Consider the following 18,010-nt stretch of genomic DNA (forward strand, 5'->3'; position numbering starts at 1 on the left):
TTTCCCTTCCTTTTGACAGGACACCGGGCACTTCCCGTGAACTATGTCACATTCATCACGTTTGCTTGTTGAAATATTTCACCTGTGCATGTATAGTGTGCTGCAAAAGATATCAATTTAGTTGGTAGTCAGCGCTCATGTTGACCCTCTGTGGCTTACGTTCCTCGCCATCCATACGCTTTTCTTCCAGCACTGTCGTACGTGCTCTGCAACCCCATAAACATTGATTGAAAACACCGAAAGCTTGAGCGACACAACCATTTACCGGCCACCGCGTATATATAGGCACTGGATCTTGATATCCAACGTGGTGCTGGTGAAATATTTTTCCTGAGCATTGTTGAACAATGGAAATTCGCTGCCTGAGCGTGTTAACTATAAGCATACAGCGGATCTCTGTGCCCGACCGGAGTCGTCTGTCTTCCATTGCCTATTTCCAACAATTGGAATATTACAGTAGTAAACACCGGTCCATCGCTGTGTGCTTTGCGCATCCACAGGTTTCCTTCCCGCCCAATGCTGCGATGAGTGGCAACGTGAATTTTGCCGCCAGTGTAAGCGTTTGCGCCCGCTGCTTCGTTTCTACGCGTGGATCTCCTTAGTGAGAAATGTTGTAATTTTTTTCCTCAAGTAGCTTGGAATTGTAAAACGATAGATGCTTGCGGGGAAAACCGATAGCTCTATCGCTTCCCGGTTTGAAGTAGCTGATTCTCAAAGAGAGTTACGCTCCATGGTGGGTAGTAAGAATTGAGGGGCACATACAAATTGAAAGGGCACCCACAGCAGGCACGGTGTCACTCTAATTTATTGTTGTCGTTTGTTTCCTTATTTGAAGCAAAGTGTGGGATTGTGCTAGTTGGTAATCCATTAACAAACTTCTCAGCGCGAATATTTCAGACAAGGGGCACAAGAGACTGCACTCGTCCTGGTCTCTTGTGTTCGTTGTCTAAAATTTTCGCGCTGAGAAGAATAATAATGCCTTATTAGAACTGGCATATTCAAACACTACAGAAAAAAATGAACTGCCAGACGTTGCAGCGTCACTACCGTGCCCAGCTACTCTATACGTGTTGTGCAGGTGCTACGCCCATGGTCTAACGGCGTGCTCAGGGTCAGCGAGGACTGCCTTTACTTGAACGTGTGGACCACCGTTGCCCGCTGGGAGCATGAAATGGCACCAGTTCTCGTCTGGATCCACGGCGGTGGCTTCACGAGTGGATCGGCTTCCTACGATAACTACTCAGCAGCTGTTCTGGCTGCCAAAACGGGTTGTGTCGTCGCCTCGATCAATTACCGGCTTGGAATCCTGGGATTTCTGAATGCCGACACACCAGACGCACCCGGAAATGTGGGGCTAATGGACCAGCGGGTTGCGCTTCTGTGGCTGCGTCAAAACGCCCGCGTGTTTGGTGGTGACCCAGCCGCGATCACAGTGTTCGGCCACAGTGCTGGTGGCATGAGCATCCACAGCCACATGCTGTCCCCTTTTGGCGGGAATCTCTTCCACAGGGCGGTCATGATGAGTGGCAACATGGCAGCCCGGGACTTCTTCGAATCTGTCGAGGAGAGCGCGGCGAAGGCAGACGCGGTGGCCGCACTCGTGGGCTGTGCCCAGGCGACACTGTCTAGAGGGCCTCGCGAGGTACTCGCCTGCCTCCGCACAAAGCCGTCGGGAGACCTGGTTCGCGCAGCGGCCAGGGCTGTAGCTCCCAAGGTGTTTCCTTTCCTGCCGACCTACCACACAGACTACCTCCCCAGAGTACCAGTGGCAGCCACTGCGAAAGGATTCGTAGCCAACGTCGATCTTCTCCTTGGTGTCACCGAAAATGAGGGCTCGACGCCGTTCGTGCTTAGAATGAAAGCTCACATGCAGTCAGAACGGCTGACGGATGTAGCTGAGTCAGCGCTCCGAGCTTCGCTGCACGATGTGGTTCGCGCCTGGACAAAAGGCGAACAGCTCGAAATGCTCGACCTTTATGTGAGACAAGCCAAAGACAAAGAGTCACTCAGAAAGCAGTACGTAGCTTATGTCTCGGACAGGTTATTCGTGTGCCCAGCGCACTTTCTTGGCGAGCACCACTCCGCCAGTAATGGTACTGTGTACTTCTACGTCTTCGCGTACCCTCCACCCAAGGGAACTCCTTCCTGGATAGGTGTTGGTCACAGCATGGAGCTGCCTTACTTTTTTGGCCACCCCGTCATCAACCGCGTTGGCTTTTCACAGCAAGACGAACAATACAGCGAAGAGGTAATGAAGATGCTGTCAACATTCGCCCACACAGGGTAAGCTAATCTGCCAAATCTTAGCGCGTTTTTTAAATTTTTTGTCCTCTGCGGAGGAGCAAAGTACCACTTACATGCATTTTAGACAGGCATCTTGTCATTGTTCTTTAGATAGCACAAATACTACGCCAAATCCTTCAGAAGTGTTGATGCAAGAAGTTCATTACACCGTAAAAAGACACGCTTAAGACACGTTTCCATAAAAAGAACTGTATCACCTCTGAAGTTGTACCTATCCAGAGACTTTGAGAGCGCGTATTTGAGGTGAAGACTTTCCTAAAACATTGAGACTAACAATTCGTTGTACAAGTATTTCCGAATACATTTATAAAATTTAACTTTTTAAAAGCGGGTCTCAGAAGGTTTCAGATGATCTCAAAAAAGCGAGTGACACCAGGGGAGCAGCCCCAAAGCTTTGAAATGCCTTTTGTAGCCATCCTTGAATAGCAAGACAGTAAATTGTGTGGCTAGTTTTATGGTGGTGGCATAGCGTTCTTTATTGTTTGATTTGTGCGGTTCGGACTTCCCGAAACCACCATATTGATACACGTAGAGTTGCAGTTAAAGTTGCAGACGCCGTAAGGCAAGTGTGACACAATCGGTTCTGAGCCCGAGACACTTAAACCTCTTCTATATGCACAAAGCATCTAGTAGCTTCAAAAAGAAAGCCTTAATAATGGATAAGTGCATAGGCCCCTGGCCTCAACGCCTGAAGTATTAGAAAAATTACAGCTGTAAATTTCGTTTAAAAGAAATCAATCTACCTAACTCATTTTCAGTGGAGACATTATTCTTCCAATCATCTACTGGCCTTCGTTTAATGCAGGAAGTTCTGCTCCCATTGACGACGAAGCGCTCACTGATATTGCATTCAATTTTGATTTAACACAGCGAGTAAGTGACTACACTCGTGTTCAAGACAGCAGTGAATCTACTCTTGATCTTGTGTTGATCAACGGTAATATTTCTGGAGATATTGACTGTGAAGTTGTTACAGGCATTTCAGATCACACTGCAGTCTTAGTTGAGCTTCACTTGCTCAACTACAAAAATGATGTTCAATACACGCGTGGGCCAGTCTTTCATTCTGCCGACGATGCAGTCACCATAAACATATTGGAGATATCCTACGAAGAACTTCGAGAAAGTCTTAATCTGGGTTTGAGCGATGGTAATGCTTTAGTATGGGAACACACCGGATGCATCCATACAGCTTTTTTTTTCCTTTGAAGAAAAAGGGGTACGTAGTTCGAAACCCTAGATGACACGATATATAATCCCCATTAGGAGAAAAGTAATAAGGTTCAAGAATCACTAAAAAAGCACAAGAGCATCAAAACACGCTTTCTAATCACCGATCTGTCTCAATAACTAAGAGAAAAATGAAAAGTTCAAACAACGCAATTTTTACGAATTGAAGTTAACTAAAATATGAAGGAATCGTAGTCTGAATTTTGGCAGTTTTTAAAGCCGAAGTCATCCAATACAATCTCTTTTGTTAAAAATAACGTTTGTACAACAGATGAAACAGAAATATTCAATGCACCTAATGAACACTTCGCATCTGTTTTTACCTTTGATGACAAAATTGTCCCCACTTTTAAGAAGTCAAAGACTTACCTCCCATCGAAAATATGAAAATCACAGAAGCTTGCGTATTTGAAATATTATTAAGTTTGAATATAAGAAAATTCTGTGGGCCGGACGATTTGAAATTCGGCGCCATGAAGACAGTCAAGTGCGCCGTCAATATGTGGAAGAGGATACACGTCTTTCTTGGTTATTTTGTTGAGGTGCCGATAATCAATTCAGAAACGCCAGGAGCCGTCTTTCTTCTTTACCAATACCACTGTGGAGGCCCAAGGGCTTGACGATGGTTCGATGATGTCTTTCGATAGCATGTTGTTTACTTCTTTCTGAATCACCGCTTGTTCTGATGCGGACACGCTGAAAGGCCGACGGTGGATGGGTTCAAAGACACCAGTGTTAGTTCGGTGCTTGACAATATTAGTCTGGCCCAAGGGACGATCACAGATATCAAAAATGTCACTGTAGGAGGCCAAAACGCGGCAGAGAGCGTCGGCCTGATCAGGCGAAACGTCTGGTCCAATATACTTCGAAAGATGGCTTCGGCAAAACCGGGTAACCGTGACACTTCGGCTTGGTCCGGAACAGTTACAGCGACAACGTTTATGTCATCATTTCTTATGGCAGTGAGTTGAGCAAGCGACATCTGGTAGGGCAACACTTGAGGAATGAGGCCGAAACTTAGGAGTGGAACAAACCCACAGTTGTCCACTGTGGTGGTGATGGTATGCGGCACTGTAACACTGCGCGTTAGTCATGCGTCTGTTGTCAGTGTAACGATGTAGTCTCTGCCGGGAACTGGAGGGGTCGATGACAGACAGACGTTTGTCAGCAAGCGAACGAAAGTGGTTGGACCCAAGCGGCTGACGGGCTTTTCACACGCATCAGAGAGCAGAGGAAGGTCGAGGCTCAACGTGCCAGAAGAACAGCCAAATAAAGCCGAGTGTGCCGAGAGGAAATCAAGGCTTAGTATGAGGTCATGAGGGCAACGATCTGGAACGACAAAAAAGACTATGGCGCGACGACCAGCAGTGTTGACGCAAGCAGTGTACATTCCGACAACTTCTACAGCGCTGCCGTCGGCAACACGTATGGCTTCAGTCGTAGAGGGCATCATGATCTTCTGCGAACGGCGGCGTAGGTGTGCGCTCATAATAGACAGGTGGGCGCCAGTGTCAACAAGGGCAGTAACAGGAACATTGTCGACTTTTATTTCAATGAGACTGTGGTGTGTGGGCAGCATCAGTAGAAGGTTTCCGGGCGTCGTTGGTACTGCAGCTTCACCTCTATAAGCTGCACTATCTAGTTTTCCTGCTGCGGTCGTCCAGAGAAGCTAGGCGAGGAAAAGCACCGAGGGGGCAGAGAGCGGGATTGGCGGTGTAGTGGCGACAGGGAGCGGGAGTAGCGGCGACCGGAAAAAGGTGCGTCGGTGGGGAGAGGCTCGTGAGGAGGCGGCGAGTAAATGTTGGACGGTGTAGCGGCTGTACCTGAAGAAGGGGTAGGGCGCATACAAGTAGGGTAGCTCTGACGTGGTGGGTTGGACCAGCGGCGACGGCAATAACGAAAAATATGTCCAGGTTGATAACAGGAAAAGCAGATAGGCTGGTCGTCAGGCGTTTGCCATTGCGTAGGGTTCCGGAAGGGCAATGGTGGAGGAGATCGGCGAGTGTTACATGAGGAGTATGGGCGTACTTCAGGGTGCGTCACGGGACACGCTGACGGAAGACCGAAAGTAGCGAACTCCTGCCTTACCACAGCTTGAATTAAGGTTACCGATGGGTCTGATGGGTCAGTCTTGGCTTGTGTTGTAACAACAGGCTGTTGAATGGGAGCTGGACAGGCAGCTTCAAGCTCCCGACGAACAATTCGGTGACGTGGTTTAGGTGGGTGGTTGGCGAGCGGCTTCACATGATGAAGTTGGGACTGTGTTGAGCAATCGTGTGAATCTCTGTGTGATACGGCGGCTCTTGGTGTGTTCAAATCGCCGGCACTCTGATGATTACATCAATGGTGCTGACGTTAGTGTATACAAGCAGGTTGAAGGCATTGTCGGTGATGCCTTTGAGCACATTCGATACATTCTCAAGCTCGGGCATGTGTTCGTCAACCTGACGGCAAAGGGTGATGACGTCGTCAATATACGCAACGTAGGATTCGGTAGACGTCTGTGCCCGAGTAGGCAACTGATTTCGCGCAGTTATATGTTGTGCAGCGGTGTTCCCAAAAGGGTAACGAGTCTTCTTGAAATTGTCCCAGCTGGTAATGTCGGCTTCGTGCGTCTCGAACCACACCCGCGGAGAGCCATCAATGTAAAAAAATTGGAAGACCTCACGTAAAGTGGGAATCGAAGATATGCGAAGCACGATTGAGAAAGGTTAATAAGTCACTTTAAAACCATCACAATATTACGAGGTGGAGGTAACGATGCCGTACATGACTTCCTGTCATGATTATCATGTTTGGCTGTGTCGTTTACCTTCGTCATCTATTCACGTCCCATGATATCGAATGTAGTGCATGTGGAGCTAGTGAAACGGCCGCATGCACGCTATGAGCGTGGTATGTTGTCCTAGTCTTACATGACATGCGCCTCAGAATTATCATGTTTGCACCCGTTCTATATTTCGTCATCCAATGACGTGGCGTAACAACAAATTTGGTATAAGTGGAGCTAGCAAAACGGCCGCGAGCGCATCATGAAGGGTCCATTTTACTCCAATGTAACGTTGACGTGCGCACACGCTGGGCACAGCGATGCTTCGTTAGGAAAACGCGAGCACTCTATAGTCTGACGACAGGCTCAACCGGCACCACCAGCGTCTATCGACGCTGCCCGACGGGCAACCGACGTGAAATACGACATGCTGCATTTCGCAACAATGCGTTATCCAGACAACAGTGCGTCTCCCTCTTTTCATGACGAAAGAACGCCTGACGCGCTGAAACGCGCATGCGTCAAAGAAACGCAGCACGGTGCGCGCCTGCAAGTACATGTAAGGATTGGTGCGGGGCGTGGCAGTGCCGGCGTGACATTGGCGTGACCACCAATGAACGCCGGTGAGCACGCGATTCGCGTCACGTCGAAATGTATTAGCGCCTTGACTGCGGCATGTAGTCATGTTCACACATGACGTGCAACTCATGATTATCATGTTTGCACCAGTCACGTACCTTCGTCATTCATTGACGTCACGTAATACCAAATTTGGCATATGTAGAGCTAGTGAAACGGCCTCGAGCGCATCATGAGCGTGGCATGTAGTCATGTTGTTACATGACCCGCATGTCGGCATTATCATGTTTGTTTGTGTCATTCACTTACGCCGTCCGTCCACGCTACGTAATACCGAGCTGGATGCATGTGAAGCTAGCAAAACGGCCACGAGAACATCATGAACGTAGCTTGTAGTCATGTTGTTATATGACACGCATCTCATGTTTAGCATGTTTGCACCAGTATCAAACCTTCGTCATCCATTCACGTCCCCTAATACCAAATTTGGTATTAGGGAAGCTAGCGAAGCGGCCACCAGCGCATCATGAGCGGGGCATGTAGACATGTTACATGACACGCATCTCATAATTATCACGTTTGCACCAGTCACATACCTTTGTCATCCATTTAGGTACCGTAATACTAAATTTGGTATATTTTACGCTAGCAAAACGCCCACGAGCGCATCAAGAGCTTGGCATGTCGGCATGTTGTTACATGACATGCATGTCATGATTTTCATGTTAGGGTCTGCTGCTTGTGCTCGCCATGCGATCATGTCATACCATACCAGTTTTGCAACATGCCATGGGAAAAAAACCACCGCAAAAGCTGCCTGCAGGATCATGAAATGTAAATCATGACATTCATGACATCTATATCACTATTTTCATTCTATGACTAGTAAACTATGTTCTTCATACAATCATGTTATGCCATACCAAGTTTGGTATTGATATCATTATCGAAACGGCCAGGAGAGCTAAATGTCGTAGATAGATAGATAGATAGATAGATAGATAGATAGATAGATAGATAGATAGATAGATAGATAGATAGATAGATAGATAGATAGATAGATAGATAGATAGATAGATAGATAGACAGACAGACAGACAGACAGACAGACAGACAGACAGACAGACAGACAGACAGACAGACAGACAGACAGACAGACAGACAGACAGACAGATAGATAGATAGATAGATAGATAGATAGATAGATAGATAGATAGATAGATAGATAGATAGATAGATAGATAGATAGATAGATAGATAGATAGATAGATAGATAGATAGATAGATAGATAGATAGACAGACAGACAGACAGACAGACAGACAGACAGACAGACAGACAGACAGACAGACAGACAGATAGATAGATAGATAGATAGATAGATAGATAGATAGATAGATAGATAGATAGATAGATAGATAGATAGATAGATAGATAGATAGATAGATAGATAGATAGATAGATAGATAGATAGATAGATAGATAGATAGATAGATAGATAGATAGATAGATAGATAGATAGATAGATAGATAGATAGATAGATAGATAGATAGATAGATAGATAGATAGATAGATAGATAGATAGATAGATAGATAGATAGATAGATAGATAGATAGATAGATAGATAGATAGATAGATAGATAGATAGATAGATAGATAGACACGCGCCAAGTCACCGAAGTTCGCTGAGAAATGCTTCGCATTTAAAAGCACGTTGGCAAGCTAGAGTTTTGAGTCCCACCTAAAGCTGACGCTGATCCGTTCGTTCACGTTGAGCCAATCGTCAACGTCAAGGCCATGCTGTCCGGAAAATATGCCAGGATCACGAGCAGCAGGTAAGACAACGTAGGTAGGAGTCACAGAAAAGGCGGGTGGTGAAGACGATGTTCCTTGAACTTGTGTCATGATAGGACCTGTGAAAATGAGGCCGTTGCAGAGCTTGGTGATGGGTACAGAGAAGGACCAGCCCGCCCACCACAAATATGTTACGTAAAATGAGACGGGACATGACTATTTGCCAGTGTATTTACACCGATAAAATCGGAGCGCAGCACACAGAGCGAGCAAACTTCGTCGTCGTCCACAGAATGGTTTATCACTCATGCGATAGCTACGTAGCACTATCATACTTTTCTCGGTGTTCTCGTTTTTTATTCTTTTCACCGCTTTCGACACAGCGTAGCATTGTGCGGTAAATACAGATGCGCATTGCGGTAACCGAACTGTATGCCGAACTGTATGTTCCCAATGATTGTGTATTACCGCACTTCCAACATATCGTGGTGATTTGGAACCATCGGTGTAAAATGCTGTGTGTCTCGCATATTTTGCCTGAACTGCTAGAAATTCTTGTAATATATGCTCGTGCGGGGTTTCCTTTTTTCGAAATTGAGTCAGTGTGAAGTCGCACAGAAGAGGAGGCAGTACCAAGGCGAGAGTGCATTGGGTCTCTGAGCAACCATCCGCAACGTGTCCTCTATATTTAAATCCTGGCACATCTCTTCAAATCTGGGAAGAGTGGCCTAATAGCTTTGGGGTTTGTTAATAACTAGTGTTCTGAATTGGTACTGACTTACAATGGGGTGACAAAGGTAGTTGGGCATTGATCAAATCTTTATAATGTATGAGCATGTGAGCATAATTATTCTGTCTGCCAGTGGTGGTTTATTTGCTTCTACATACTGACTTTTTATAGGTGACGTCCTAAATGCACTGATTGCGAGGCGCAAACCTTGATTCTGTACCGGATCCAGCTGTTTCAGATACAATTTTCTTGCTGATCCGCATACTGTACTACCATGATCTAGCAGGATCATACAACAGAGCGATAAATTTGTAGTAGGCCTGTCCTATCTGAACCCCAGCGTTTGCGTGACAGGACCTTCAGTACGTTTAGATATTGGGATGTTTTTCTCTTGAACTCTTTTTTGTGTGCGAGGAATGTAAGCTTCTTATCAAATATTATACCCAGGAACCTATGTTTTTTTTCTTTACTGGCAATTCGGTTTGATTTAGGCGTAAGGTAGGGTCTGTCTGTTTGCCTCGTTTGAGAGAACAGAATGGCCACGGTTTTTTGTGCAGAAAAGCGGAAACCATTTCTGTCTGCCCATGTTGTTAGCTTGTTAATCGCTAACTGCCTTTGTCTGTCACATATCGATGTGTTGCAAGATGTGCTTGCTATTGGGAGGTCGTCGACGTAGAGTGAGTACATGATGGACTTGGGTATTTTTTTTTTGCTGATCGAGTTCATTTTTATGACAAAAAGTGTTCTCCTTAGAATACACCCTTGTGGCACTCCATTTTCCTGAGGGCAACTTTTCGATAGTGTTGAACCTAGGCGCACCTGGAATGAATTGTTAGATAGGAAGTCTTTGAGGCAGTTCAACATCATTACGCGGATTCCTAGCTCAGCCTGGTTCTGGAGAATTCCGAACCTCCACGTCGCGTTGTATGCCCTCTCTAAGTGAAAAAAGATGGCCAGAAAATTTTGTTTGTGTACGAAGGCTTCACGGACAGTGTGTTCGAGTCGTACTAGGTGGTTGTTTGTGCAGCATAATTTTTTAAAACCACACTGATCAATACCGAGGAGTTTGCGTGATTCTAAAAAGAATGACAGCCTAATGTCAACAGCACTTTCGAAGGACTTTGCGAGACAGCTGGTGAGAGCTCTCGGTCTGTAGCTACGAGCACTGGTTATTGGCTTTCACGGTTTCAGAAATGTGATGGTGGTGGCCTTCTTTCAGGCTTCAGGTAATTTTCCGGATATTCAAACTTAGTTGAAGAATGTTAAAAGTATTTTTACGGCATGTACAGAGAGATGAGCTGACATTTCGCAGTGTATCTCGTCAGGTCCCGGTGCAGTTTGCTTGCCTGCACAGTTATTACTTCGCGTATTTTTTGATAAGTAATTAAGCAGTTTAATGGTTTGTTTGTGTTTCTACTTGTCGGAAGTCTGTTTTTCGGCTGTGTGTTTGTGTTTCAGAATTGCATGTGTACAATGTGATGAGCTGGAAACAGCACAGAAGAATTCACCTAGAATATTCGCTTGTTCTTCAATAGTATGCCAGGAGGCGTCAGCAACGGTACAGTGAACAGAGAAAGCTTCCTGTCTATCTTCCGGGCCTGTTCCCACATTTCTTTTGACGTGGTGGTGCTGTTTATGGAAGAGAAGTACTTTTGCCACGATTCTTTTTCAGCGTTGCGACGGATGCATCTGGCCTCGGATCTAGCTTTTTTTAAAACTTCCAAAGTTTTCTGGTGTTGGGTACTTGCGAAAGGTCTCCCAGGCCTTATTTTGCTCCTTTTAGCTTCTTTGCATTCGTATGTGTACCATTTTTTGCAATTTTCTTTTGCGAGTCCAGATGTCTGAGGGATAGATAGCCGGGCATCTGTTATGATGCAGTTTGTAATACAATCGTTTAGTTCATCTATGTTGAGGCCTTCTGCCTCTTGTTTTTCAAGGCAAGCCTTTTCTCGGAAGACGGCTCCATTGGCTAAATGTAGCTTCCAACATCGTGGTTTTTGTTGAATGACTTGAGAGGATATTGTCTGGCTGATTAGTATGAGCAGATCATCGCTTCCGTATGGGTCATTTCGGTATTCGTATAGGACATTCCACCTAAAATGCATGAAAACAGAGGATGAACAAATTCATAAGTCTATGTAGCTCATCTTGCTTGAGCTAGGAGAGCCGTAGGTTGGTTTTCCTGTACTAAGTAGGCATATGTTTTTGCTCAATAAATGATTAAGCCTCTAGTGTCAGTTTTTTCACTACCCCAAAAAACGAGTATGCATCAAAATCTCCGACCACTAAGAATGGCTCTGGCAGCTGCTCTATGAGGTGTTCTAAATCAGAAATGAACATTTTAAGAGGTGGCTCCAAGTATGCGCTGCACAATGTAATCGTTTTAGACGTGTGTATGTTGGCTGCCGCGGCTTCTATTCTTGTTGTAAGTTTGTGTTCTCGCGCTGGTACTCCGCTCTTGACTATAACTGCAACACCACCTGAGAGCCTACTTGCCTGCTCTTGGTCGTGCCGGAATAGACTGTAGTTTTTCAAGATGTTTCTATGTTTAGGACCTAAATTTGTTTCTTGTAAACACAAGGCTACTGGGGAAAAGGGGGCTAGTATGTCCTTCATGCCGTTTAAGTTATGTAGGAGTGCCCAGCAGTTCCAGTGTATAAAAGCCATGTTTGTAGGTTACGGGTAGTGTAAAACCTAAGTTTTGTTATCAGGCCCAGCGATTCTCGGCTTGTCCTTGTTTCGATCCAAGTAATCCCCCTATTGTTCTAACGTCGACGGTCCAGGACTACCCAGACTTGTGTCCATCCCATCGCCTGACACGATGGACGTCCGTCCTGAGTGTACGGATTTCTTGTTGTTTAGCCTCGCTGCGTGGAGATAGGCTTTGAGGCTCGCTGACCCTGGGGTTCACACAGCCTAAGTTTGAGGTAGTGGTGCAGCATGAGCTGCGTCCGCTTTGAGTGCTGGGTGCCCTGCCCCGGCGTCACTAGGTGTGCCCTGGGCGGGCGCTGAAAGCCGCTGTGATGCCGCACCCTGTTGCAGCACAATGAAGTAGCTTCGGCTTTCCATCAACGACCCTTTCACGCTTATTTGAAGCTGATGTTTTCCTTAACTTTAAGAGTAACAATGCTTTTTCTTGTTTTCATATTGGGTAATTACGCGAGTACGCAGGATGACTACCCTCACTGTTCACACAGTAGTGCGGTTCGACATCGCAATTTTTGGAAGTTTGTTCGCGGGAGGCACACTTAGCACATGTGTTTTGGCTTCTGCAGCTTTAAGAGCCGTGGCCGTATCGTTGGCAATTGAAGCAGCGGCGCGGGTTTGGTATGTATGGGCGTAGTTCCAGTTTGGTATATCCAACCACTACAGTTTCTGGCAGTATGCTCGACGCGAAAGTGGGAACCGATTGCTTTGTCTGTATATCCTTTTTTTCGTTTGAATTTTATTAGATACACATTTGTGACCTTTTGGACTTTCAATCTATTCAGGAGTTCTTCTTCCCGTACAAATTTGAGGTCATCGTCAGAAGTGATGCCTCATGCAGTGTTCAGTGATCGGTGAGGTGTAATGGACACTGGAATGTCTTCAAATGCAGTGATTTTTGAAAAGGTCTCATACTGGTGCCTGTACAGTACTTCCAAAAGAAGGCCACCATCGGCTAGTTTCTTGATTTTATACCCTTGCCCTAAAGTGTCGGTTAGGGTTCTGCATACTTCGAAAAGGGGAGACATGTCTCGCTGTTTTTTCTGCATGCTCACTGTGAATCACATGGAATCTTGGGAATGTGCATTTGTCGTTAGTGAAAAATTTTGATGTTACACTGGTGCGCGTCCTTATTTGAGGGTGGCGATCAGGTGAGAAGACTGGAGAGTTCATCTAGTTTGTGTGTGCTTCAGCCGCTGTAGCAGCCGCCCACCATAAAGCTCAACCAGTGGACGGGACAGGGTCTCACATGCGAGACCTGCCCACGCCAGCTCTATACCACGACTATAACCGAATATGGCTTACTTCAGGTTGGTTAGCCGCACAAGGTTAACCCTTGCAGCCAGAAAACAAGGAAGTAAATAGAAGAGAGTAGTAGACAGGACAGACAAAAGTGGGGGGGGGAGACGAAGATGTGGGAGGAGAGAGATAGCAAAAGGCGACGGCCGACTTTCCCTGGGTGGGTCAGCCTAGGGATGCCGTCTACCTGAAGCCGGGGCCAAAGGGGCGCGATGCCTCTGCGGGGGGCCTTAAACGTTCAATCACCCGGCGTCGGCTCATCACCATGGATCCCCTTTTCCCAGGACACGGCAAAGCCACGCACGACTAGGCGTTGGAGGGAGTCGAAACCCTCCCCCCCGCTAGCTCGGGTCTGTGGTTTTGCTACACACCAAACGCCTGCTTGCGCAGAAGCATCTGCGGGGGGACTTAGTCATGTCGTTGCATGACAAGCATGTTATGATCATCATGTTTGAAAGGGTCATTTACCTATGTCACCAGTTCACGTCACGTAATACCGAATTCGGTTCATAATAAGCTAGCGAAACGGCCGTGACCACATCATGAACATGGCACGTAGTCATGTTGTTACATCACAAGCATTTCATAATTATCATATTTGCCCCAGTCACATCCCTTAGATAAATAGATAGATAGATAGATAGATAGATAGATAGATAGATAGATAGATAGATAGATAGATAGATAGATAGATAGATAGATAGATAGATAGATAGATAGATAGATAGATAGATAGATAGATAGATAGATAGATAGATAGATAGATAGATAGATAGATGGATGGATGGATGGATGGATGGATGGATGGATGGATGGATGGATGGATGGATGGATGGATGGATGGATGGATGGATGGATGGATGGATGGATGGATGGATGGATGGATGGATGGATGGATGGATGGATGGATGGATGGATGGATGGATGGATAGATAGATAGATAGATAGATAGATAGATAGATAGATAGATAGATAGATAGATAGATAGATAGATAGATAGATAGATAGATAGATAGATAGACAGACAGATAGATAGATAGATAGATAGATAGATAGATAGATAGATAGATAGATAGATAGATAGATAGATAGATAGATAGATAGATAGATAGATAGATAGATAGATAGATAGATAGATAGATAGATAGATAGATAGATAGATAGATAGATAGATAGATAGATAGATAGATAGATAGATAGATAGATAGATAGATAGATAGATAGATACGCTCACAGTCGCCGAAGTTCGCTAAGAAATGCTTCGCATTTAAAAACCCAGAAAATGGTGCCGGTGCGCGGAATCAATCTTGGATCCTCTGAATCGTGAGGGCGAGGCGTTATCCACTGAGCCACCGAGAAGGACGTTCTTCAACGCTCAGTTGGCAAACTATCTGAGCATGCGCACCAACATCTATATCTACCACTTACCACTGCTGAAGGGCATCTCGAGGTGGGGAGGGGAGATTATTGAGTTTTCATCATTACCAACAAGATGGCACAATAAGCGCAGTTAGGAACATCATCACGACCCTGCAACAGCGCTCTCATCTCCAAAACACATTTTGCACCGCAAACAACAGTGGGTCAGCTCTCACTCGCACGCCCTTATCTCACGGTGGAGAGGATAATATGTCTTGGCTGGTGTTCGGCTTTTATTAGAACGATTCTGTTTTAGTTATCGGGCGTACAAACGTCATTGAAATTGTTGCACTGTCTACGTTTACGAAAAGAGCACACCTTGCAGAGACAGCAAAGTAACAACTGACATGCTTGTTCACGTTCACCTGTACCTGCGCGTCCGCTTTTTGCTTAATTGGTGCGTGAGAAACGCGGGGCACATTTTGATGTGCTGGCCATTATGCGCGCGACCTTCCAACTTGTTGCTATCGCATTCATTTATTCGCCTTTGCGACAAAGCTGGCTTTTTTCAACTGACCGTCCCTAATAAGGCATCAATGGCCTAGGCTTTGGTGGGATGGTCGTTTGTTGTCTTCTACCGCGTGAGACGGAATCCCGAGGCTCCAGCTAGGTGGCGTGGAAGAGAGAGAGAAATAAACGTTTGTTTTGAAACATTGTTCCGTGCGACGCCCGGTGTCACCCTAAGGTGGCAGGGTTCCATAGTCCAGAAACCTTCTGGCTTTGACTGCCTTCTTGGCCATAGCGACAAGTTGTCGCTAGTCCTCAAGGATTTGGAAGACCAGCGACAAATGAGAATGTTTTTTTTAATTAAGGAGCTGTAGCGCTTTCAAGGGTTACCTGGCAGTGTCGCCAACAGAAGGGAATGAGCGTTTAAAGTGAATACTATTTGGTTCTGAGAATCTGCGTTTGGGGGCTGTTGTGTCTGCGGTGGCTTTTCGACATGGCGGGCTTACAATGTTTGATTGGTTAATAAAAGGTATAGAAATGGACGGCAGTAGTACACTAGAAAGGGTAGTCACACTGAAACACGGAAATATACTTTGAATTATCCAGTCTTTGTCGTATTAAAGTGCCGTGAACATCTCAAAAACTTTTGAGTACTATATATATATATATATATATATATATATATATATATATATATATATATATATATACTGCATAATATTAGTGAAAAGTAAGACACAACGTGTGTTCAGACCTTCGTCGTTCTCCACTTCTCGTGCAGGGTGAGCGCAAGCACCGAAGCTCAGTTGCCGCTACTTATCATTACCTTCGGTCATGATTGTGAGTTGCAGAGATGCCGAAATTTTTTCTGGAGGCAGGCACTGCTAGTTTCGTAGCGGTCGGTCATGAACATGCTGTGACTTGTCTTCCTGAAATGTCAGTTACTCTGCAGTACAACACCAACTGTGTCGAGCTGGTTGTAGCAGCCAGGACTCGTCTGCGCCGCAAATTATTGCGATCGCTCAGAATGTGAGGCTAGCATGTGGTAGTGGCAGACGCGTAGTAGTTGCATCGGTTGCATGTCATTCTAACAATTACCAAATACCCACACTGAGTGGTGGCATCTGCACTGTTCTGGGCATGTCAAGGTACGAGTGGGTGTCACACTGGACGTCTGCGACACGGCTCAGCATAGTTCATGTGCTGGCTTGTCACGTCAATCATCCACAGTTTTTCCTGTGTCACTTGCCATGAAGCCGACATGATCTGAAATTTCGTCAGCTGCAACCGTGACGAGCAGCGACAGGTCCTTGATGACATCAGCCTCTGGCAAGATGGGCACTGGGTATTCTTTTTTCTGAGACGACTCTTTGCAAAAGACGAGTGACCGCACACATGACCGATGACTGCGCTGGTGGCTGGGGTACAGGCGGTGCTTGACAGTGGGCTTAACCAGAAGTGGTGGTTTTTGCTTCGTCCGGCGTCTGTAGGGACCACGTGCCGAGCATGAGGGAAGCTCGCGGGTCCAGGTTAGCAAGCGAAGATGAGCTTGGGGCATGCGACTGTGAAATAAATGAAGCCTCGGCTTGTATTCTTCATCCTGTGTCGGATACAAGCGCATTGCCAGAGCACTGCTTGAGTCCATTGTTTGTATAATTCTATGGGGAATAGTTTTTCCTTGATAAACTGTACTGTGTAGTAACATCCTCATGGTGGTGCTTCTCTGGAGCCCCATTCTCGATAGCGGTGGGGTTGTATTGGGTGGTGGCAGTTAGGTCATAGTCAATCCATCCAAACGCAGCGATGAGCTTGGCGCTCCAGTCTGGCCAGGACTGCTGCCTCACGCCTTCAAACCTGTACCATGCCACGGCAGCATTCCGGAGGTGATCTACAGTCCGATTTACGATTTGCACTCATGAAAATGCGAAGGGCACGGCCCCTGGACGCGACGGAATCACAGTATCGCTCCTGGCAAATCTTCCCGACCAAGCACAACTCTCGTTAATCCACCTTATAAATTCGATATGGGACGGCACTCCGCTTCCAACGAAATGGACTGCATCGGTGGTGACATTCATACCCCAATTGGCAAAGTCTGTTCGTACCGAGGCACTGGGACCCATTTCACTTACGTCTTGCGCAGGCAAACTCATAGAAACCATGGTTCGCGAACGCCTTTCCGCCTACCTGGAGGCCAGGAGGACCATTGCTGATACGATGTATGGCTTTCGCCTGCATCTGTCAGCGCAGGACGTCCTGCTCCAGCTTCAACACGATATCATAGAGCCGACTACTATGCGCCATAACGATAAAGCCATGCTCACTCTCGATCTCCGCGGGGCGTTTGACAACATCAAACACAGCACTATATTCACTAACCTGTCTACCACAAACTCTGGGCAGAAGACTTTCAACTACATCCACGTCTTTCTATCACATCGCACCACCTTCATTCGCCTCATTTCTACCGAACACGGCCCGTACTTATTAGGCACGCGGGGTACACCTCAAGGGGTAGTCCTGTCTCCTCTTCTTTTTAACCTGGTGATGATGAACCTTCCCTCTCTTCTAAGCGAGGTCGAGGGAATTCAACACGCACTATATGCGGACGATATCACAATCTGGACCAACACCGGCTCCTTAGCGCAAATCGAAGAACGCCTGCAAAAGGCTGTCCTTCTGGTGGACATCTACGCTGGTTCATGCGGCCTGGAGTGCTCTCCAGCTAAAT

General features: G+C 46.2%; 1 protein-coding gene across 1 annotated transcript in view; it reads left to right on the forward strand.

The window, feature by feature from the left end:
- The window catches only part of LOC119168162 (acetylcholinesterase), a 327,135-nt gene that overhangs the window by 77,707 nt on the left and 231,418 nt on the right, over positions 1 to 18,010 (forward strand). The window contains exon 2 of the mRNA XM_037419568.2: positions 1,079 to 2,283. Coding sequence (XP_037275465.2) covers positions 1,079 to 2,283 — 1,205 coding nt within the window. The remainder of the gene's footprint in view (positions 1 to 1,078; positions 2,284 to 18,010) is intronic.

The sequence above is a fragment of the Rhipicephalus microplus genome, unplaced genomic scaffold (genome assembly GCF_043290135.1).
Source record: "Rhipicephalus microplus isolate Deutch F79 unplaced genomic scaffold, USDA_Rmic scaffold_12, whole genome shotgun sequence".
In the NCBI taxonomy this organism is placed as follows: domain Eukaryota; kingdom Metazoa; phylum Arthropoda; class Arachnida; order Ixodida; family Ixodidae; genus Rhipicephalus; species Rhipicephalus microplus.